Source organism: Lagopus muta, chromosome 1, assembly GCF_023343835.1.
Source record: "Lagopus muta isolate bLagMut1 chromosome 1, bLagMut1 primary, whole genome shotgun sequence".
Lineage (NCBI taxonomy): Eukaryota > Metazoa > Chordata > Aves > Galliformes > Phasianidae > Lagopus > Lagopus muta.
In genome coordinates this window covers 119,425,066-119,449,598 of record NC_064433.1, presented here as the reverse complement: position 1 = coordinate 119,449,598, position 24,533 = coordinate 119,425,066, and the positions used below count along the sequence as shown (strand labels likewise).

Here is a 24,533-nt window from a genome sequence, read left to right as displayed (position 1 = left end):
AAAACACTTATCTGACCAAGAAACATGGAGTAAAACAAGTTGCTGCATCCTTAAAATATTAACCTTGGGCCAGCAGGTCAACTTGACATCAAGCAATGCTGTCAAACCACATATTAGATAAATTACTACTGATCTAGATAGCCAACTACAATACTAGCTATGCACAGCTTCTACTAGTAGAAACACTAAACAACTACATTTCATACCACTATGCACATACATTGACATCAAGCTACATCTCCTCCATCACATGTGATGAAAAGGACAAAGACGAAACATCAACAAGATTATGGACTGAATGTCGCAAAGAGTTATCCAGAACAACTTCTTACTTATCTTCCCCATTTTATCTTCTATTAATTGTGTCTAGGCTCCTAAGCTTATTTTTCTATACCAATGAAAATTAGTAGAATAAAATGCTAAAAAGATTAAATACACCACATATCTAGTTTTAAATAAATTAATTCATACCTAAGAAGTCTGTGTTAAAACTGTTCCTAAAAACCACCCATGACAGAAGTCCTACATTCTCTCAGAGCATCCTAAGTGGCTAAGAGAGTTAACTGCATTAAAATGCTCCCTAATTTTCAGATCATCTCCATTACTGCACTTTCTCTCTCAGACATTAAAAATGTAAGACTCATGGCAGGAAGCTGCTGTCATACGTATGGATGAAACTTAAAGCTTAACTTATCACCTTCATACTCAGATTACAGAATATTGCTTTTGCTTGATAATTAAAATTTGTTTTGTTTTCAGTTCTTTTTGTGATCTATCATGTTTACATGCCTCCTAGGAAAAAAAAAAAAAAAAAAAAGAAAAAGTAGTTATAAAATAAACAAAAATACTTTCCATTATATCCATTCTGAAATCTAAGCCACATTCAGCCAATTATTTTCACTTTCTTTTGTGGAAATTGAACACAGAAACACTAAAACAATCAGCAGGAAAAAAGTCAGGGCCAGAATGATACTGTAACATTTCAAGTGAATCCCTACAATATATTATCTGCCATGCTTTCTTCCTTAACAGAAATAGTCAATGTTAATATGACTTAATGACGAATCCTGACAACTTCATCATATTTCTGAATTGAAATGACGTGATTACAATCTCCTTGAAGCTACTATTTACATTTTAATAAAGGACTATCATTACAGTTCTTTAATGGCTCAAAAGCAATCAAATAACTCTGAAAAACAACCAGAGAGCAAAAAATATTACACCTAGCTATGCAAATTTGACAAATGCATACAACGTTCTCATGCAGCAAAATTTAAAATTTAAAGAACAAACTTCCTGCTCCAAGCAGGGAAAAAAAGGAACACAACTGCAGCCTTGGACACACTTTTAAGACTGCAACTAACCAAATTCCTAGCCTTCACCTCCCTGCCACACATTTCTACCATGTCTCCAAAATTCTACAGTTTTAACTAAACATCTGCAACAACCTCACCTTGGGTTTTATCAGTGCCTAAAGCATTACTGTTCTTCATAAAAAAAGCAATGGAATCCAGAGTTCCTTGGGTAGGTCCTTCACCTTTCACCAAATTCCAGCATACTCAAGAATTGTGTTCATGTTAGTGTCTGAACGATTGGAATATTTAATCAAACCTATTATTACACTATTCTTTGATGTCTATCAAACACTAATCAGGCAAGAGAAGTGCTGTACATATTGTCTCAAAACACTGTTCATTTTCCAGCACTGAAACTGGAGTAGACTAAACAATTTCATAATGCTTCTTTTCAGAAGATGCAATTGGAGTCAGCAATTTAAATGGTCACAAAAAAGTATCTTAAAAAAAAAAAAGTACATCACCTATTTACACAATCCCTTTTGTGCATCCCTTTTTGTATATATCCCTTTTATTTCTCCTCAGTTGACACAAACTAACTTATCATAAAAACAGACTTTATCCATGACTCCTCAAGACAAAGCCAGCCTTCTGAAGAAGCTGAGGCATGCACTTTGCAGACTGGGAACAGAGATACATTGAGGCTGTAGTCACTTTGGGACTCTACACTATTTTGATCAAATGTATTCTGTCTTCCTCACTTCCCCCTCCCTCCTCACCACAGATCTGTACCTGCACATCTTTGATCTGCCAGCACTGCTACACACATCATTGTTCCCTGGCTGAAATCTGGAGCGTGGGCTAAACTAAATTACAGTTACTGTGACCTATTGGCCATGACTGCAGACAGCAATTACGGACAGGCAGGTGAGGGCAAGGTCTCAGAGGAAACAAGCAGCTAAGAAAGGAACTCTTTATCACCTAGATATTCCATACACTCTTGACCCATTGGCAAAGGATTGAGAAAAATAACAGAGGAAAAAGTAGGAGGAAATGACTGATTTCTTGTCTCGTTGCTTCTATTCCTTTTGTACTTCAGTGGGAGCTGGAACCAGTCTGCTTGTTCCTTACCTAACACCAGCTGTGAAAATGTTTGCCATTAGAACAACTTATTCTGGTGAACCATATTGAAGCACTGAACTAAAATATGGACCCCTCTATAAAAAGCTTAATTTCTGTCAAATGTGAAGAGAGAAAAGGTAGCAGAGCCCACATAGTTTGACAGAAAAATCTTGCATTACAGAAAGACAAGAGTAGAAGAGGAATTACCTTCAGGATATTCCTCTTTATTTAATCTCCCATTTTTCCAGGGTAGGTGGCTGAATATTACAAAGCAAGGTTGCCACAATTTAAATGGTCTCTATTACCAAACATATTCATAACCATAAATTAAAAAATGAGGATGATACATTCAGAACAGGCAGCTTCAAGGCAGAACTCGAGAGTATGAAGCAAAAACCTTCTAAAAACACAGTTTAAACCAACAGTCTTAGCAGTTAGCTTAATACAAAGTGCTGCTGAAGAGGATATATTGTTGTCGTTAAAAATGATCATTTAACTATTGTAAAACCAACAGCAAACCTAGCTTAAGTCCAACATTCTTCACAAGCGCACAAAAAAAAAACAAACAAGATTACCAGAAGCCCTTCTCACAGTAAAATATTAACTAAAATATTTCCAGAGTTGCTACAAACACAGAAACTTGCTTCCCAGAAACTATTTGCTTTAAACTACATAAAGAAAATTTAACAATATTTCGCCCTGCTCAGCTACTCACAAATCAAATCTCCGTTCTTATCTGCATACAGCCAGCTGGTTTTTAAAATTCTGCTGTAATTGAGGGAAAAACAATTAAGCAATATTATTAACCATCTTACCATTGTTCCCTGGTGGTTGTAATGCATCTCCTGTCAAGCTACACCATCCAACTGGGAAAATATCACGAGAATCACATCTGCACCAATAGTCAAATGCTCCTCTCCAGCCATCAAAAGTAACAAAAACTTCATCTCCTTTAACATCTCCAATGGTTGCTGGGCAAATCAAGTATGGGTTCTTTCTATCTATGGCTTCAAGCTTCATTCCAACTTTAAAGCAGTTTGTGGCAGGTTTGGGTGGTTCCTACAAAAGTAAGATTGGTAGAATATTTGTGTTCGTATGATCCGTTAAAAACAGAAGTCAGAAAACCTCTATTTTTTCTTCAACATTCTTATTTCTGAGTACTATCAAAAAGTTACAGCGGATATTCAAAGACACTCACTGGTGTGTCACATTTGCTTTTCTTCTCGTGCTTCATAAAAATCTAGATTCTGTTCCCACAAACACAGTTGGGATAATTAGCAAAATTCCCCATGTCAGCAAGGCTGTGCCAAAAGTATTTACATAAGCAATAGGTTGCACCCAATACATTATGCCTGGGCAGCAGGACAGCAAAGGCACTAACGTGAAATTATCACATGCTAATAAAGAAGAGAAGATTTGCAGGGAATGGGTATTTCTGGGGCTGATAAATGTCTGGTAAAAGCTTCATCTCTCAATTAGTCCATGAAAAATTCATTAGCATTGGACATTATTTATAGGCCTCTATTAACCAAGCCTGACTCAAACCAATTCCAAGTGGACAAAAGAGAAACAAAAATCAAGTCAACAAGAAAAAAAACAAGCAAAAATGTACCCACAGTGCAGAGGTGGTGACACAAGGGAGCCTGCATTACCACCTCAACCTTAGGAACCTCAGCCTCCAAAAAACAATCATCTCAGTCATGCTGACAGGCTACCACAGGGAAGTTTGGTTCAACACACCTCAGAAAACTACATAAAGTTAATCATGTAAGTAACATGGCAGGTCAGGAAATGAACTCTCTCTTACTGACATACATTTATATGTCATTCCCAGTATCAGAAATGAAGCCATTCTCTTTGGCAGCACCGTAACAAAAAAAAATGAAGATGTCATTTTAATATTACTATTGTTCTATATGTACTTTTTCGTGTTTCAGTGCAGTTTACTTAATAGTTTAAAAAAAAACAGGCAGAACAGCTTTTTCTACTGTCAACAACTTTCTCATTAGATTTCAAATGATGAGTAATGCACCCAATTAAAACATTTAACAAAATGTTTCCAAGCACTATTTTATTCCAATGATTCCTTTTCTAAGAAAAAAACAATTTACTCTTGTGCATAATCACAACACGAGTATGATGCTTTTAAGAAATGTGAGACAAGGCATCATGTCTTCAATCCATGACACAAAAAGCGTGCTAACATTTTTCTAAATAACACAGCAAACTTTAAAAGTCTCGACTCAGAAAAGGAGATACCCATCCAATGGACTGGAAGCAGACCACCTCTTCTCTAGTTTTGTACCTTGCCAATCCATTTCAAAGCAGTTTTAAATAACAGTTGCCTTCTTGTGCTGCAGCCAATAGGCAATATCTGGGCATTCTCACTAAAAAATGCAACCAGAGATCAATGGATATAAGCACGTATACTAGCAGACCTTTTCTCCTTACCTTCTTAAAGAACGCCGCAGGCGCCATTTCAGCTCCATTCAGAGTTCTTAAGAGAAACATTGGCCAAGAAGATGCATTCATCTGGAATCCTAAGTAACAAATAAAATACTTGTGTATAACATCCCTACATTCAGTTTGTAAAATACGGGAGGAAAAAGATATAAAATTGGCTTTACTACTGCCTGACTCCCTCTACTTTGGACTTGGAGAGACAAAACAGAAGTAACCAAGAAGGCCCAAATAGAGGAGCTGTTGGTACAGAAATCTGCGCACTGCATGCCCACTTTGAGTGGTTTGCTTACAGAATCAGTCACTGTTAGTTTGTGATTGATAGATAAACATTTAAGACTGTCCAACATATGATTTCTAGCACAGGAGATGACCAGGTCATCCCACACAGTCCCTGCCTCAGTGGAACTTCCCAAGCAGAATGAAATCAGAAATAACTCAGCTTACTTTACAAGGCCACTTCTCATTCTCAAATGACTTCCTCAGCTCCAGATTCCTTCATTTACTGAAGAGAGACTCATATTTTCAAGGCTGTTTTAAATCTTTCATCAGATCAGATAAGATGACCACCAATTGGTTTCTTCTCCCCCAACCATAAAAATAAATAAATATTCTTAACAAAGAACACATAATAGTGAAGCAGAAACATATAATGGCTGTAATAGATGTGTATATCTTATTGAAAAACGCAAACTAGATGTTTCTACTCTAGCATCCTTCATTAAACAAGTGAATAAAAAGTACAAACAGTAATCAGATTTGTTCAGCTGAACTACTTGATACAAGCAGAACAGATGTTTGGCTGAAAATATTCTCATTCCAGATAATCTTCCTTCAGAATCAACTACTTTCCAGTTAAAAAAAAAAAAAAAAAAAAAAAAAAAAGCATAAAGTAAAACCAAAAATATCCCCTTTACACTGTTTTACTCCATCTTTTACAGTTACATGCTGGGCACAATTTTACAGGCAAATAGACACAGAGAGAATTGGAAATCTCTCCATAAAGCAGTTACTACCAGAATCTGCCAGGAACTGATGAGCTCCCTCACAACTGAACCATGAAGAGCCTCTTGGAAGAATGCCACTAGAAAGGTGGAATGTATTCACAATTCTTGATCAGTTAAATCATTAAGTAATCTAAAATTGAATTACGTGGATTATATTTTTTAATTGCTCTTCAAATTACAGCTTTCAGCTATCTTTAGCTGAATAAAAGTTTATGCACTGGAACTACCTACACAACACCTAAATTAATAAAAAACTCACAACTGAGAAATGGTGTCATAATTTGAAGACTACTGAGCTGATTATCAGTCTTGGTTTCATACCAGAGTCTTTACACAGTCTAAAGACGTGTGATTACTGAAATACAATATTCCTAACCAGCTAGCACAGAAAAGACACATACACAAAGAAAGAGGAATGAAAACTAAACAGTTTCAATCAACTTCACTTGGCCCATAAATTGTAGGTAAAAACACAGTAAATATTACCTTTATCAGAATTTGCTGAGAACATTAAGTTCTCAAAACCATAAAAGATCACCTATGTAAAACAGAAGACAAAACAGGAACCCTGTCCTACATTAATCATTTTCTAAAAAACCTTATGTAACATACATAATTAAAGCTATGCAAAGATGAGGTAGGAGGGAGTATTTTAACTTGTTATTATGAGAGAAATAGAACATTAGTATCCAGAAGGTTCCCTACCACTCAGGAAAAAAAAAATAAAATAAAATCAGTTGCTTAAATGTCTAACAGGAGGTAATTATACACCCAATTAGCTCCCAGCTTTGCCCAGGAACAGGATGCTGTAAAGCTGCCAAGAAGGCTTTTTCAAAAATTTATCTAGGTATGCCAGAACGCTTCATTGCTGGAATTCAGCCTATCTCCAGAAAAATCTAAGACAGGAGGGAAAAATAATGGCATTTGCATTCTTTTCTGAATAACTGCAATTGTTCTGAGGGCAGGTAAACTTACATTCCTGGATGTAGGGAAACATTTGCTTGTTTGGGGCTGCTCTAAAAGTAGCCTGCACCTACAAAGTAAAAACAGTATCCAAAGAAAAGGCATCAACCCTTCAACTACTGATCTCGGAAAGTTTCTCTTCTTAATGGCTCAACTTCCTTCATTACTCAGAATCCAGAGTTGCTTAATTCATCAGGGCCAGTTTAGAAACACATTTCTTAAAAAAAAAAAAAAAAAAAAAAAAAAGCACTGCAGTCTTGAAGAAAAGCTATACGTCACACATACATACAGCTGAAAGAGTAGATACGCTCTTTTCTTTTACAGCCCTTGTTCATGTTGGTATGACTGCATTCATTCTAGAAGGTTCTACGAAGAACCTTCAGAGAGGCTAAGCAGTCATTTCTCAAAAACAAAATAAAAATAAATCAGAATCTTTTCCCTTCAGTGTCAAGAAATGCAAATGTTTTCATTCAAGCCCTCTACATTCACAAGAAAAAGAGATTAAAAGAAAAAAAGCCTTTTTGAGCCGAGACTGTATCTATCTCAAATAATACCTTTGGTGGACTGGTATTCTAGCTGCATTATCTTACATTTCTCTAAAGCAGCACAACAGCACAAAAATATCTACCCTCACAATCTACATGAAGCAACTTACTGCTTAAGTGAACTCCCGCTGTATCAGTTTGCCTGTCTCCAAGCTAATCAAGTTTTGCACTGCAATGAAATTACACTTTCCACTTTACTTTTCTAACAGAAGATCTGAAATCTATTAACAGATATGGTAGAAGAGTTTCCTCAGGTCAGTAAGAGAAAGCACAACCACCTTCCCAACCTCAGTGATTCCATAATTCCATCAGAAGAAGTTGGAAAAATTTCTTCTCTGAAAGAACGGTGAGGCAGTGGCAGAGGCTGCCCAGGGCAGGTGGTGGAAAAAAAGGGTATCTGATACACTAAGTGACATGGTTTGGTGGTATGGTGGTTATAGGTTGATGACAGGACTAGGTAATCTTTGATTAATTAAGATGAAAGTTGGTCATTATTTTTCCCGTTTTTGAAAAGCAGAACTATTTTCAAACTGATAAGAAACATCATTTTATTTAAAGATTTCTGTACCCAGAAGTGTAAGCTCTACCAAACACAGTAGAAAAATGTAGATCTAAATATACAGATTAATCACAGCAGAGAAAAATGATGCCACAGTTATATTACTCACAGTAGTTGGTCAAAATTAATTTTGAGTATTCATTGTGTAGCAAGGAATTCTTTTGTATAGCTCCCTGTTTAATAAACTTCCTCAATTAGTTTTCACTAAGCTCAAGCACTACTTCTCAGTTTGGGGAGGCATACTGTTGTGGCTCATACTGCTCACGGAAGGCAAAAAAGAAATCTGCAGACTATTTCTCAGCGTAGGACATCTGAATCCTTGCTCATGAGCATTTGTCGTGCTCGCAAACCAGTCACAACAAATTGATCAAACATCCCCCTCTTGTGTCAGCTTGAGGAAATGAGAAACACACGCAGTTTGCTACAGCCTTGGAGCGCCTCTTTCCTGATGCAGTATTGTTGTTCGCTTTCCCAGATTACAATTTGTTTGGAGCACCCAAGAAAATGGAGTGCTTGATTCGGGTTGTCCTGAACTGTACACGCTTTATGCAGTCCAGCTGAGCACTTCACACTTGGCTTAACAGCAAGTGTCTTCTACTGGGCCACTCCACCTTACTGAAGAGGAAAAAAGGATGTTTTGCCTTACCCAAAATTTAGTCCTTATTAAGTTTCACTAAAAGGGACATGGACAACAACAACAAGCAATAAGATATTGTATCCATACACACTCATAAGGTAGGGTGTGTATATCAGTGAACAGTTTCAGAATGGGCACATGACAGTATCTCAGAATTACAAAAGCTGACAGGCACTACAATTTAATACTAAGAGACTTCATTAAGTAACTAAAGCCAAAAAGCAATTATTCTGCTCATTCTTATTTCAAAAGACTAACCTGATCAAAAAAGAAGGAAAAAGTCACAATCCACTTACCCGAAATTAGTTCACTTACCTCTCCTTTAGAGTCAAATAATTCTTTGGTGACATGTTAGTACCACTGAATTTGCCAAGACAAAGCACCAGCTCTGCTCCATAGACATTAGTTCAGAAGCTTTGTTTCTTACCAAGTGGAGGCTGCAGCATGCCCCCCTTCTTCTCACAGGTCCCGATGGGCTGTATATCTGAGGAGTCCACCAGCCTCCAAAAATCATTTTTGTTGTCACTTCCATCGAGTCGCAGCCTTAGCCTGGCCCCAGTGATTCCAATTATCGTAGCTATGCAAACCGAGGTAACGTTGCGAGGATCACGGGCTTCCAGTTTCATGCCAACTTTGAAATCATTCGTAGGTGGAATTCTGGACTACAGTAAGAGATAAAAGACTTTTTGTTGTTGTTTGCATTGCTAAATTGCCAGCCAGTTCAATATACAGCTTTCATTCATCCAGATATTTCATAGAAGTGGGTAAATATAAAGAAGCCTTTGAACTTCCAGCGTTTAGCAGTAAATCAGAAAAGGAGATTGGACAACCTCCCAGCAGCATAATTTCAAATATTTGATGCTTCTGCTGCATAAACACAACTGATTTTTTAAAACATAGGCAGAGCCAGGATGGGTAAGACGGGAATATTGCAAAAATATGAATACAAAGTTGGAGGAGGAATGAATAATACTCAAAGCGAATGGGAAACAAAAACAAGAATATCAGGAAACATGACAACTCTTAAAAATAAAGAAATAAATACCAGAGCAAACAATATTTATTAGTTTTTAACTCATAAGAAATACAATAATATTTTGCAAATTAAAACAAAACTTGGACGCTCTTGCGCTAGACACAATGAAGGTTTGAGGCAAGAATGTTTCTTCACCAAAAAAAGCTTACAGTACAAAAAAAGAAAAAGGAATTAATGTTAAATGCATTTTAAAGAAAGGAAACAGTCTACAGTCACGTAAAACTGTGCAAAGACAGGAACTGCAGCTTGAGCTTATTCACAGAGAACTGAGTACATTCATACACACACACACACACACACACACACACAGAAATGCCAATTTAATTAACAGGCATCAGATTCTTGAAAAAAAAGATGCCAGCACAAGGAAGAGATGATGAATGCAATTTGGTCTTTCAGCTGAATTTTTTTGTTACAAATTAAAAGTTAAAAAAGGAGAATATTCTTTAGTGAGCTATTATGAGGAACACAGAGAAGTTCACATAACAACAAACAGAGATCAGGCAGAAATCTGCTGGATTACAGTCCGAATGCTTGCCTAATGGAACCCTGTAGGCAACATCACCTTATAACAATCACAATCTTGTATCAAGACTAACTGGTATTATACGACTCACCTTGGCTCTAGTGAGATTCTAGAACAATCTCAAGGGAAGTAGAAAGATATCTCCTCACTTTCAGCCCAAATTTATTTGTAGAAACTTTTACCAATACTGTACTTCCAGTTCTCTCTACATCTTTGAAAATACGAAAAAAATCTGCAGTGTATTTCCATGTAGCAACCTGATCCCTTCTGATCAATCTTTCCTCAAGTTAAACAAGCCAAACACTGAGGTTTCTCGTAGGAGAGGAAGACTTCTCCTGGAAGCCTGCCTCTGTACCTCATCTAGGTCAAAGCTGCTCCCAAAAGCAGATGCCAAAAATGGCAGCCTTCCACTTGCCATTTTACCCCTGCAGCTAACATAACCTGAAACACAGGAGGCAGGCAGAGGGCTCACAAACATGGGCATTCACATTCACAAGATGCACACATCCCTTGCCACACCTGTGTGGTCAGGTCTGGTAGGGAACTATACTAAGTACGCAGGGTGCACCTGTATGCCTGGGTACACAGAAAAGGGCTGAGGAATTCTGCTACCTAAACAAGTATTGGTGATATTTTGCCTCCACAGCACTTAATAATTAAAAACGTATCTTGCTCTGTCTTTTCGATGGCGTGCAGGTGCAGTGTTCCAAGCAGATCCCAGATCAACAGCAGGAGCGCTGGAGGAGCCAGAACTCAAAAACCAAGGAGACAAGCAATACTCAGTGAGCACTGAGGGCAGCATCTGCCAGTGCTGCATTTAGACAGCAGGCTGTCTGAAAGGGGAGACTGAGCATATTAAATTCAAAGGGCAATTCAATTTCAGGACATTGCTTGTCCAGCTGTTATTTTCTACAACCATGAAAGACAACTGAAATTGAAAAATTAGGGAGTTTGGTTTTTTTTGAAGGAAAAGTGAGCCTGTTTAAATAACAACAACTCAAGGCACAGTTCTAAAAGGTAAATCCTCCATACCAGTTCTTATCATGTAGTAAAATAACAAAACCAGCTATTTAAGAGCTTTCCTTGAAGCTCTATTCTAACCCAAAGGGGCTGAGCTGTTAATATTTAAAATTTTCAGCTGCTTGAAAAGAGAAGTTTAGGGGTAAGAGAATGAGATGTAGAATGCTTCAGAATTTCAGGGAGTCATTAAAAATAACGAAGAGTGACAAAAAAATTCTAAATTAAGATAAATACTTTAATCAATTCCTATTAGCAGTCTATGCCTGTACTTTAACTTATGGTAGAGACTTTAATCTATTGCTCCCCAGGTCATTTTTAATTACTATAACATGTAATATTCCCACAAGTCACAATTTCTAGATGTAACAGTCAAATAAAGCTCTCTGCTTGTTTTTTGGCTGGCCACAGCAGTGCCTTCCTTTCATTACACAGAGTGACAACAACATGTACGATTCATGTGTAACCCAGCAGTAGTCAAATTAGTCCTACATGAAGCTCAAGCACTTTAGTTTCTAAAATCCTCAAACATTAATTAGCAAGAAGAGCTGGCTCTGCAATAATTAACACTGCATATTACTTCCTACTTAAAGGTCAAATCCTACAAGTGTAGTTTGAATATGCAAATTGTTTGGAAATTTGCTATGCACAGACGTGAAGGCTCTTCTTTCCAACCCACACACTCGTAAAGTAAATCCAAGTCACTCAGATGTATCTATCTTAGCCCACGTTATTTAAACACCTTTATTTGGGATGCTATTTTGTTGTATGGTTAAGGCTTCCCAAGCATCATTTGCAAAGAAGTCAACACACAAAAGAGACAAGGAAAGGCTTCCGAGCAGCTTTCTGCTACAGCTACATATCTCAAGAGTGTATGCTCTGGTCATCATGGTCTACAAGGTATGAATACAGCACTAACTTAGAATGACCAAGAAATAGACCACTGCCCTATTCCTACCCAAGCAGGGCTTGGGGTCTCCACCTTGAGCTGGTATCTACCACGAAAAACACATACTGAGAATGATAAATTATAGGTGAGCCATCCAAAAATAGCCACAGACTTTGCTATTCTTAGCCCTCTCTCATTGAAAGCAGCACAAGAGAGGTATTTTGTCCTTTATCCTCATCTCCTGAAGCGAAAGTTGAAATTCAAGACATAATATGAAGAAATGCTACCATCTGCTTTCATCTTTCTCTGTTCTCCATTCCTGCAAATTACTTCAGGTAACCAGTATGATGATTCCTCTCCTCATATTATTAGTCCAGGTCTTCAGATCATTCCTTTGCTGCTTTTTGCTTGGTCTCCACTGGAAGCCACTATCACAGTACTACGAGACTGCCAACAAACCCTAGAAGTCATCTTTCTGGACACTCCAACCTAGTAAACCACGTATACGCTGCTTCTCACATAAATTATAGTTCTACCAACCTGAACTACCCAATTCCTTCAGCACCTATCTACTCAATTCATGGAAGGTGCACCTACTGAAACTCATCCTACATAATTTTTCACAGCTAAGTCAGACACTCCAACTTCAGAACATACTAGATCCCAGCTGCTCCTACAGAAAGAAAAACGCCTTCAGAGGTTGATTCATTCTCCAAAGAGCTGAATAAATGAAGATCATTAGCTCATACAAGATGGTAGATTTAAACTGCATCAGTAAATACATATAAAACCATCACGCAGGGGGAAATCAAACTTGTAGAGCACAATGTAAAGCAGCACACTAAATACCCTTTGTACGAACTCCTTAATATCTCTCACTGAATGACAAGTAATACTGAATTCTAGTAACTTGAGACTGTAGTTACACATGCATACTCTTCAGTGACCTCAATCTTTTTAATTCTTACATTTGAAACGCTTAACTTTAGTCGCCCTCCATCTTTTGACAGCAGAAGTACACTAAGTTCAGGGACCAATTGTTTTCCTTATTATAGATCCAATATTTCCTTTATATTCTACCACAGAATGATTTCAGTTGAAGAAACCTTAAAGATCACCTAGTTCCAGCTCTCCTGCCAAGGACACAGATACATGCCACTAAAATAGATTGTCGAAACCCCCATGCAGCATGACCCTCAACTCTTCCAGCAATGGGGCATCCACACCTCCTTTGGGCAGCCTATTCCAGTGTCTCACCACCCTCACAAGGAAGTGTTTCCTCCTTATATTCAGTTTAAATCCACTGTCTTTTAGTTTAAAACCATTGTCCCTTCTGCCACTACAAGTTCTGGTAAAAAGTCTGTCATAAATTTTTTAATGTATTCTTTAAACTCCAGTACCTGTTATCACTATCTATTTTTGAAGCCACCATGCTACCAGAAAACCATAATGCAGTTGCCATCACTGAAATCTGGTAGGCATGGCCATCAATGACTACTAGCTGTTCAGGAGTTTTTCTGGTTGATCCACATGTAGAAGCCATTTTGTTCTTTCTTGCACTCCTTTCCAATCTAGCTGAGCCTAGATGGGCTCAAGCAGTGGGCCCTGGAGAACCTCATAAGGTTCAATAAATCCAAGTGCAAGGTCTTTCAAATGGATCACATCAACCCCCACTACCAATAAAAGCTGAAGGACAAAAGGATGGAGCATAGCCCTGCCAAAAAGGACCTGAGGATACTAAGGGATGGCAAGCTAGGCATGGGCCAGCAGGGTGAGGGAGGTGATTCTGGGCTGGCGAGATCTCACTTGGAGTACTGCATCCTGATGTAGAGCCCTCAGTACAGGAGAGAGGTGGACCTGTTTGAGTGTCCAGAGAGACACTGACAGAGAGGGGGCCTGTTCGGTCTGGAGAAGAGAAGGCTCTGAGGTGACCTGATGGCAGCCTTTCAATATCTAACGGGGGATTGCAAGAAGGGGACAGACTTTTTAGCAAGGTTTGCTGTGACAAAACAAGGGGAAGCAGTTTCAAGCTGAAACAGGAGATTTAGATTGGGCATAAGGAAGAAGGTTTTGTTTTGTTTTTTTTTATGATAAAGGTATTGAAGCTCTGGAATAGGATGCCCAAACAGCCGGTAGATGCCCTGTCCCTGGAGACATTCAAAGTCAAGCTGGATGGGACTCTGAGCACACTGATCTAGCTGTAGGTGTTCCTGTTCTCTGCAGGAGAGTTGGACCAGATGACCCTTAAGGAACCTTTCCAACTCAAACGATTCTATGATTACACCTTGGTAAGAATCATCCTGATCTGAAAGAGTTAAAACGCAACATATTTCATGGAATCATGGAATGATTTTTCACTGAAGTGGCGAGGTGCTGGTACAGACTGCCCAGAGAGGTTGTGGGTACCCCACCCCTGGATGCATTCAAGGTCAGGTTGGATGGGGCCCTGGGCAACCTGATGATCTAGCACATGATCTACTGACTACCCACTCTGCCTTTGGTGGGGGGGGGGGGGGTTGGAACTTGATGATCCGTGGAATCCCTTCCAGTCCAATCCATATGATTTGAGTATTTGGGAGATTCAAAAAATAATTGGTAAATAACTTTTCCAGCATGCACAAAAATATATATACATACATTTTGTACATCTAATACCTAGCCAGAATTGAAAGGACTCCTACAGTTACAGATTGGTGGAAGGCTCCTTTCATTATCAGCTAAATTTTAATTCCCACAGTAATCCTCTAATATTACTAAAAAAAAAACAAAACAAAAAAAAAAAAAAACCACACAGAAATTATTTTTTAACTCCAATGAGACTGTTCTATTTTGTTCTCTTTTAAAGAAAAAGTGAGTCCAAAGATACAGTTTTAATGAAACCCTCAAAATCTGGCTTGAGGCAGAAACCAAAAACGGAAAATTTCAGTTGCTGGTATCTACCAAAAGTTTAAGATACTGATAAACAGAGATCAAAAGAAGTCAAAGTCTGCAAGCAGTCCAAATGTAAAACTTGACATGTAATCACCCCACAACGAGTAAACATACACACACAGACTTGCAAAACAGTATTTGGCATACCTGTTTGAAACAATGTAGAGGGGCAGCTATTGATTCAGTCTCCTTCAGATAATCATCCCAACTAAACTGTTCTGAAAGACATAAGACAAAAAAAAAAAAAAGGACATTTTTGAAAGGGAACATAAATTAAGAGGTGAGCTGGGAAAACGGAGAGCAAAAAACCCACCCAAATATCTGTAGAATATTTTTGTTACCTCAAGAACAGCATTACAATAAAATGAAAACTTAATAAAATACACAGCTTTTGAAGTAGCTTTAAGAGTCAACAGGGGAATCACACAACAGGAAAATATGCATATCTACAAGTTCTTCTTTTTGTGCTCCACATTTACATATTTTGTGCTCCACATTTACAGATACAAGTCAGGATACCTAGATTCAATTCTCAGCACATTCCTGTAAAAATCACTTCTGTGCTTTTGCATCTTAGCTCCCCATCACTTGAGCAGTGGGACGAACAGCAGCACTGCTACAGTAACTCCAAAGGACTAGTTTAATAATACGCAGTAAAAACCACAGACACTTAGCATCTACTGAAATATACGTTGAGAATCAGTATCCCCAGCCATAAATCAAAAGAATCAGCATTACATTCCAACAGCACCTTTGTTTCTTTTCATGAGAAGTTTGATAAAGGTTCCTCTTTGTAAGGTGAATACTACAAGATAAAAACTACCACAGCACAGCTAATGTTTTTGTCCGTAAATCATCCAGATGACCTCCTTTGCTTATTTTTCTGTTTGGGCAGCTGGAATCTATCTGATGTTCCTGTAAAGCAGATCATAAATGAACCCCAAAATAGTGCAACGATGCCACCCAGTGGTTCAATCAGCGATAACTTCACAGAGCAAAATCTTCACAACGGTGGAGAAACTGCATTGTGCCTGCCAGTAAAAACACTACTGGACAAACACAGTGCCTCAAGCAGAAGAGAACCATCCTCTTGATCCACTAAGATCTTCAGTTTTTGGCACAGCAGCCTCAAAAGGGTATGAAGGATTGGTCCTTGACTCTGCAGAGGGCATACAGTTGTTAACTAAGTAACAAGTGAAAACATAATTCAAAACTTGATAATTCAGCAAACTGAACTGCAGTTAGGCTGGTAACAAAGATGTTTTCATAGGGCACCTTGGAAGCCTGTATATTTTGTCATAAAAACCTTATTTACACATTTATACACTTGCACTGATTTTGTATTATTCACAAAAGGTATTAACTTTAAAAATGCATTAAGATACTTTTAGGAGGGTATGTTCTGGAAATGGTCCTTCAGACTATTCCTAAGAAACCTGCCTCCAGATCTATTGCTCCTTTCTTTGAAAAGCCATGGAGGACACAAATACCAAAAGTAATAATTAACTGCTTTCTAAGTCTCACCTTATAAAAATAGCCTTTGAATCTAAAAATAAAATTGCCACTATCGATTGACTTGTGATTAAAAAATTATTTTTCAAAGTAAACTTTAATGTACTCAGTTCAATAAAATTAACCCAGAGGTTAATTTCACACAGGGGGTGGTGATGCACTGGAACAGGTTGCCCAAGGAGGCTGTGGATGCCCCATCCCTGGAGGCATTCAAGGCCAGGCTGGATGTGGCTCTGGGCAGCCTGCTCTGCTGGTTGGCGACCCTGCACATTGCAGGGGGTTGAAACTGGATGATCGTTGTGGTCCTTTTCAACCCAGGCCATTCTGTGATTCTGTGAACCCTACCAAAATGTTAATTATGTTCCAGCTATTCCAGCGCTAACTTGATACAATATTGTAATTAGGAACCACAGCTCTGTTGTGGTAGGACCAGGCAATGTAGATACTTCAGAGACAGCATGTTCCAAGAGGAGGGACAGCATTTACATCCTCTGAAAATACTGTATCTCCATAGCTGCATTTCCCAAAATGATTTCAGTTGTTGTAACATGACTTTAAATTTGGTGGGATGTCCAGAAAGTACAGAGGAAAACAAATGGGTTTGCTTTTCAGGGAGTATTTGCTAGAAAGCCTCATAAAGTAACACAACAGCCAGCTGCACCTAAAACCATAAGGAAAACAATATTGCCTTGCTCTTTACTTTAAATGCAGGATATTAAAAACCCTTCCCTCAAGCATAAATGACCTAGTTTACATCAGGACCACTCCAACTGTGAAGATATGCTACAGAAAAGCAAATGTCTCAGATATAGAGCTACTTATCATTTAATTGCTGCAGTCATTGAAAAGAGAAATGAAAGAATATCTCAACATGTAAGATGGTTACTTAGGAAGACAGTAACATGGAAAAAAAAATCTCTATCCAAAAATCTCTACCCAAAAAGTAAAGAAACAGTTGTTTTCTACATATTTCTAATTCTAAAGCCCCTGAAAACACACAACTTCTGAGAAATTGAAGAGAAAATTAGTTCACACTGAATGATTTAACATGCATTCTCCTTCCCACTCAACCTGTAGGCTGAATTAAACAGCTTAAGAAAAACTGTCATGCAACAACATAGACAACTCTTGCAACCCATGAGCAAAGTGAAAATGAGAGAGAAAAAGGAATTTTCATGCTGAAGAACAAATCAGCATATATTGGGAATGAGGAAAAGAAAAACAAAGAAAAAAAAAAAAAAACCTGAGGGTAATCAGGACATTTTGTATAAAAAAAAATTAGGTAGTTTATAGCCAGCACAGGAGTGGGATTCTAAACAGTGATCCAAGACCATCAGCATGCCCAAACAGCCTCATTATTTAAACAAACAAACTAACAAACAACAAAACAAAACAAAAGAAAATAAGTTTATGCCACAGTTGCCTACAATAGCACTGGTTTACAGTCAATGCTCTGTGGGTTAACAGTACTTGCTGTCTTGCTATTTTTTCAATTCTGCGCCAATACCCTAGAACTTCTGGAGAGGCTTTACCCATTACAAACTAACTTAAGCTACTAGAAGGGACCCTAGGATGCCTCCAGTTTGGCTGCTCAGAGCAGGTCCCATCACAGCAAGGCTTGCTGAGTTCTGAGTATGTCCGGGTAACCTCTCTGGGCTCCTCTTCTTGGGTTTGATCATCCTTCACGTGAAGATTTCTTTCCTCACAGGAAGCAGGAATGTCTCCCGTTCCTATGAGTGAAGACAAGATGACCTTCCATTGTGTTTCAGAAATGCATCTGGCCAGATTTTCTTCACAGTCACCTGTCAGGCAGTTGAAATTAGCAAGGTGATGTCCTGTAAGCTTCCTCTTCTTTCAGCTGTGCAAATCATCAGTCTTCTGTTTACATCTTGTGCTTCAGCACTTTCATGCTGTTGGTGGCATCGAGCATGTCAACGTCTTCTTCACACTGGGGAGCTCAAAACTGAACAGGGTTCTCCAGACACAGTCTCACAGACACCCAAAAGGAGCCAACTTCTCTCAGCCTGCAGCCCACATCTCTGCTAACACGACCACGCATGCAGTTCATGTTTACAACCACAAGAGCACACTGCTGGTTCACGCTCTGCCTGCAGGCCGGCAGCACCCCAGTGGCATCCCATCTGGTCCCATCAATGCCCTGTTTCTTGGAGTGTACCCTAATTCTATCTTCTTCTACTGCACACACTGCTTTAGTTCAGTTTGCATCAAAGTTTGACAAATTTTAAATTGAAGACTCAAGTGTAACTTGTAAATAAGCACAGTTCAAGCATTATTTTTTTTTTTAGTTTAATATAGTATTATCACAGTCTAAATCCTGTTTGAACAGATGAAGCACCTTGTGCCTTCTCATTTCATCCCTATGTTCCCCTGGTATGTATCTGAGAATTCTGATCCAAATATGCATATTTTCTATTCTTCTTCCCACCACCCCTCTTTGACAAAGATGAAGTTTCCTTTTAATTGTTTGACACACTACTGCAAACATAGCAGGTAAACTGTAAGGTACTTCATATCCTTCTTTGTACCTTGTACTTCTTTTCTTACGTTGGGATCATTCAGCCAGTTTTTCTACTCTTGCCTTTCCCTACCAACTGCAGTCTATTTTTACTTTTTTTTTTCTTCTTTTTTTTTTTTTTTTTTTTTTTTTGCTCTTCCCACACCATTGCATCCTTTCCACTGGCCAGAAGAGGTCTCTTTCTTCTTTCTGGCCACCAACAACAAATAACACAGGATAAAAACTATCATCTAATCTCTAGCTAATCAGAGATTCTAAGCAAGGCACTCCTCTGTAGGTGTTTGACAGAGTTGAGTCCAGATTTCATAAGCAAATTCACTGCTCAGATGAAAAGCATAGTCTCAAGTGGAAGAACTCAGAGAACAGAACAAGGCTTGCCTGCTTAGCACTATTCCTACCCAAAGTTTTTCAACATACTGTTCTCTAGTGCAGAAAAAGACAAGGAAGTTTTATAGTGACTCAGAAATACAGTTATCTTAGTCATACAAGAACAGCACTTTGCTGATGGGGGCTGTCTCATGGGGCTCCATCTGTCATGTCAGACAACATTTTTTAAAATACATACATGCCATTCGAGTCCTCCTGTGTAAGTTCCTCTTACACAACTGGAGAGGGGAAGAGAGACACTTTAAGTCATGCAAAGAAGGGCATTCATAAGAGAGAAGAAACTACCACTGATATGCTCCCAAGAAATGGAAGAAAGAAGTCTGACAAATGTAACTGCAGAAAGCATTACTACGGCTTCCAGAACCAGGATATCACATCTTTATGCAAAAAGACATCGCCTCGACTACCCAGTTATGTTGTTAGTCTCTCACCATGTTCAAAGATATAGTCCCTGATATAGTCAATAACACAACTTCTCAGGTGGCATGAAGTAAAACCTCTGAACCAGACCATCCACTAGGAGTCAGATGGTATGGAAATGTAAGAAGAGTGAAAGTTTAAGTAACCCAGTGATATTTTCCTAACAACTAAGGACTCTTAAACAGATATTCTACTTCAGTCAACAGTACTCATGACATTTCTCACTGCCTCAGAATCACAGAATCACAGAATCACCCGGGTTGGAAGGGACCTCAAGGATCATGTAGTTCCAATCCCCCTGCCTGGCAGGGCCACCAAACATACACATTCAGATCAGGTTGCCCAGGACCCCGTCCAACCTGGCCTTGAACACGTCCAAGGACGGGGCATCCACAACCTCCCTGGGCAGCCCGTTCCAGGGCCTAACCACTCTCCTAGTAAAGAGCTTCCCCCTAACATCTAACCTAAATCTTCCCTCCTTCAACTTAAAACCATTTCCCCTAGTCCTGCTGTCGTCAGCCCTTTTGAAGAGTTTACTCCCCTCCTGGGTGTAGGTTCCCTTCAGGTATTGATAGGCTGCAATGAGGTCACCCCGCAGCCTTCTCTTCTCCAGGCTGAACAAGCCCAACTCCCTCAGCCTGTCCTCATAGGGGAGGTGCAAAACTCAAACTCAACCAAAGCAAATGCATGAAGAGCATATAAGGATGCTGCTTCTCTCCTACTGCACTTCACAAAAGTGAAATCGCCAACAGTTCCACATATTTCCCAACAGCCCGACGTATATGTCAGCCTATGGAACCTATTGAGGACAACAGAGATTGTGTAAGTTTACAAGAAGTTGGCTTGTTTTTGACAACTGTGTAGTTTTCTTCAGTTCATCATCAATAAACTGTTGATTTGAAAACAGAATTTATTTAAAGTAAAATTAGAAACTCAGGCAATTTAATCCAGTTAGCAACATTAAGATCTCAAACTATTAAAACTGAAATTCAACTTTTTTGGCAACAGCACACATTAATGAAAGAGAAGGTAACTGAGGCAAAAGAGGCATTCAACAGGAACATACATCATCAGAAGAACAAGGAAATCAGTAAATGATCTTTAAAAAGTGTTTATATTTACACAGTTTTTGATTACATATATCATGAGTACTTGTGTGAGCTAATAAAACTGTCAGATTCAAGCCAAGCAGTTTCAACAGTCATTTGCTACACCAAAACATACTTTGCTAATAGTGAGACAAAAGCAATTGTATGTTTTTATTTTAACTAGTCATCAGTTACAGCCAAAGAGATTGAAGGAAAAATCAGTCTCAAGAGACAGACATTCCAAATATACTTTTCCTTTTAGGTACCTTAACTAATAACCTGACAGCTGCAATACCTACCACTTTTTAAAGACGGGTTGTTTGCCTGCTGATTCTTTCCATCTTTCTCTTTTTTAATTTCCTTCGAATCTAAAAGACAAGATTTCATTACTTCATAAATGTAATACTCTCATCATAATAACATCCAGCATAACACAGAATACTTTCAAACAATAGAGAATCTGTCATTCCAAAGACTTTGTTTTATCTATATCAGTGGATAATAAAAAGGTATTTGTAATACAAATTTAGCGACCACATTATTTTTCTTTCAAAATATACTGAAAAGTACAGCTTGAAAAGATATAGATATAGGAGGAGTAGAATAAGAATAGTCTTCTTTCATCAGTCCACAAATCCTCCACCACAGTTCAGTGAGGAGACAAGTTAGGCCCTGGGCTCTATGCGGGACAGGACGTGGCATTCTCCTGGCAGGTCACAGCACAGTCCATGGACTCCCAGGGAAGGAGTGGCAGTCAGGGCTTGTCGTAACCACCCCAGCACAGAGCAGGCAGCCAGGGGCGCCAGGGCAGTCCCAGCAATGAGAACCTCCCTGGGGACAGGGTCAGGCTCAGTTGGGCCACGGCCCCAGCAGCGGGCCATTGACCATGGCACAGCAGAGCTGTAGGGCACCAGAGCCTGCTGCTGTGGCCTTGCTGGGGAAGGGGCTGGCAGTACCAGGGTGATGTCAGGGCGTGTGCTGGTGGGGAAGAGGACCTAGGTGAGGTTGGTCAGGGCCATTGAAGTGCACTCAGGGGTGAGACACCTCACAGATATAAAATGGATAAAAGAACCTGACAGGGTCCGAAAGAAAAATCCTTACGGAGGGATGGACCAGCTGCAGTACCTGTGGATGGTGCCCACGGAGCTCTAACCTAGGTTCTTGTTCAGCAGTGGACACTCTATGTCCTGACAGATACCAGTGAGAACCCAAGAAGGGACTCACACCACTTACAAGAAGACATCATCTCTGCCTTCTTCCTACAGTTCAATATATATTCTATCCAGTCTTTTTGGGATTGAACTGAATCCAGCCAGTTTTCTACTGGGTGGTAGTAATCACTAGAAAAGCTTTTTGCCATGTTTTACAACTTCTGGTACTCAGGCTTTCAAAAAATAAAAATACAAAAAATCATGGGACTGTCAGAGACATCAGGCTGACAGCTTACAGAAGAGAAAGCTTCCCGATGCACTTATTTCTGAAGGGGAAATCCAATGGAGTCCCACATGAGAGTACTGAAGAATAGAACCAATAACTGCATCCTGCAAAGACCAAAACTTGAAAGGACAGTCATGAAAGAACATCTCCCCTACAGCGCCAGATTTCAAACAAGATGACAGCCTTTCATGAAAAGAGAAATCAACAACAGGTGAAAGAATGTGAAAAACCATGGCCTGGACACCAGATGAGTTTTCACTGACAACTACCACACAAATTATTTATTTCCTGTATCAGTTTGAGTCACTGCCTATCTCAAATAGGAACACTGAAATGGAACATTGTCAGTGACACGTTCTTCTTAAAATTAGCCATTAAAAAAAAATCTATAAGAACAAACCAAGATTAAGATGTTAACGAAAAGAAATGGATTCCTTAAATATCTCTTTAATCCAAGCTAGAAGCATCTTAATTTATAATAAACTCAAAGTACCATTGCTATCACTTGGTTTTGATGGGCAGAAAGCTGTTCTTTAAAACAATCAAGCAAAACATACCTAGTACATGCAGAAGCATCCAAAAAAAAAGTCTGACTAAAACCAAAATTGTTTTTCTAGGCTCCCCTTGCCTTTATGCATCCCAGCTTTTAATGGTGAGAAGATCACTACAAAGTTGGAGCTATTTTATCTAAGCAGATGAAATACCATGAACTGAAGGAATTGCTAGCCTGTTTTTGCTTGAGATACCTGGAATCTGCTACCACCTCCCACAGCTCAGAAAGGTTTTCCTTAGACTATGCTTTACCGATGCTAAGATGCTGTAGTCTGGTGTGCCTCTTCCAACGTCATTAGTCAGAGCAGATAAGAATTTATGGCCTATTTTTATAAGGAATATTAAGGAATATAAGATCTATTAAAATCTAAATGTATAACTATGAAATAAATGCCTTTAAATGTGCCAATGTACATACATCATTTGGATACCCAAATTCTAGAAAATTCAATTTCAAAAGATCATTGAAAACAAAATTAAGACATGGAAGACTATTATGTCAAATACCTGGATTGAGGAATACGATTCCCTCAGCATTATGACCCTCAGTTTGGGTAAACTTTCAGGTCAATCCTCAAAAATGAGGTTGTGAAGGTCCCTAATATTTCTATAGACACAAAGAGTATTTTCTTTTCATCTCCTTCAGCCAACTACATTCAATGATTTATTCCCTTCAAGGCAGGAAAGCGCACTTGAAAATGGGAACTTTTTTTGTACGTTAGAGACAGCAGAGACTTATTAGTTCTACAGTCTTGAAGGTCACGGTGAACAAAGCAAGTTTAATTCATTATCTATCTTCTCTGTCCAGAAAGTCCATTTTCAAAGGACAAGCTTGTTTTTATTTTTTCCAGTTTACGTGAGTTTACTTTAGCCTTACAGCTTATTTCAGATCATTTTGTCAAAAAATAAACAAAAATGAAATGCTGCTACTGTGGATTTAATTATATGCTATTCAGTTATCTAAAAAAAAAAAAAAAAAAAAGAGAGAGAAAAGAATGAAATACCACTTTCAACCAAAGTGTTAAACATCCCGTAGTATATTTTATATACTATTATATAAATAGTACAAAATATATGCAAATATAAATATTATATATATATATAAAAATATATAAATACATATATAAATATACTATTTATATAATATAATAATAGTATATTTATATGCTATTATTTATATATATATATAAACACAGAGAGTTGTTACATTCACTATGCAAACAGGTAGCATATAATACATCCGTATATGTAATTCACAACGTATATATGGGTAGCCTATAATACATACAGGCTAAACAGGAATTTTCAAAACCTTGTAAAAGAATGTTTTCATCTTGGTAGCATTTATTAAAATTAAAAAGAAGTATATTCTGTTATTCACTGAAATAAAAGCTTTTTGACAGCACACATCATAAACTACAGCAGTAGATATGCAACAAGTTTGTAATAAATTATTTAAAATAGTGCTTTCTGCTTACTGATTCAAAACTCTGTGTTTACATTACTACACCCTATCAGTAACCACAGAATTCTTCTGCTGATAAGATTATTCAACAAAAGACAGGCAAGAGTAACCACATCTATCATGCAAAAAAATAGAGACAAAGAAGA

General features: G+C 38.4%; 1 protein-coding gene across 4 annotated transcripts in view; it reads right to left on the bottom strand.

The window, feature by feature from the left end:
• The window catches only part of SCML2 (Scm polycomb group protein like 2), a 69,773-nt gene that overhangs the window by 32,629 nt on the left and 12,611 nt on the right, over positions 1–24,533 (bottom strand). For 3 of the 4 annotated variants that reach the window (XM_048926984.1, XM_048926973.1, XM_048926994.1), the window contains exons 3-7: positions 21,233–21,301; positions 15,138–15,208; positions 9,019–9,253; positions 4,872–4,960; positions 3,236–3,479 (exon numbers count right to left, since the gene is read on the bottom strand). In XM_048926984.1, the coding sequence (XP_048782941.1) occupies positions 3,236–3,479; positions 4,872–4,960; positions 9,019–9,253; positions 15,138–15,208; positions 21,233–21,301 (708 nt within the window). The remainder of the gene's footprint in view (positions 1–3,235; positions 3,480–4,871; positions 4,961–9,018; positions 9,254–15,137; positions 15,209–21,232; positions 21,302–24,533) is intronic. The other variant, XM_048927002.1, reaches the window with a different exon arrangement.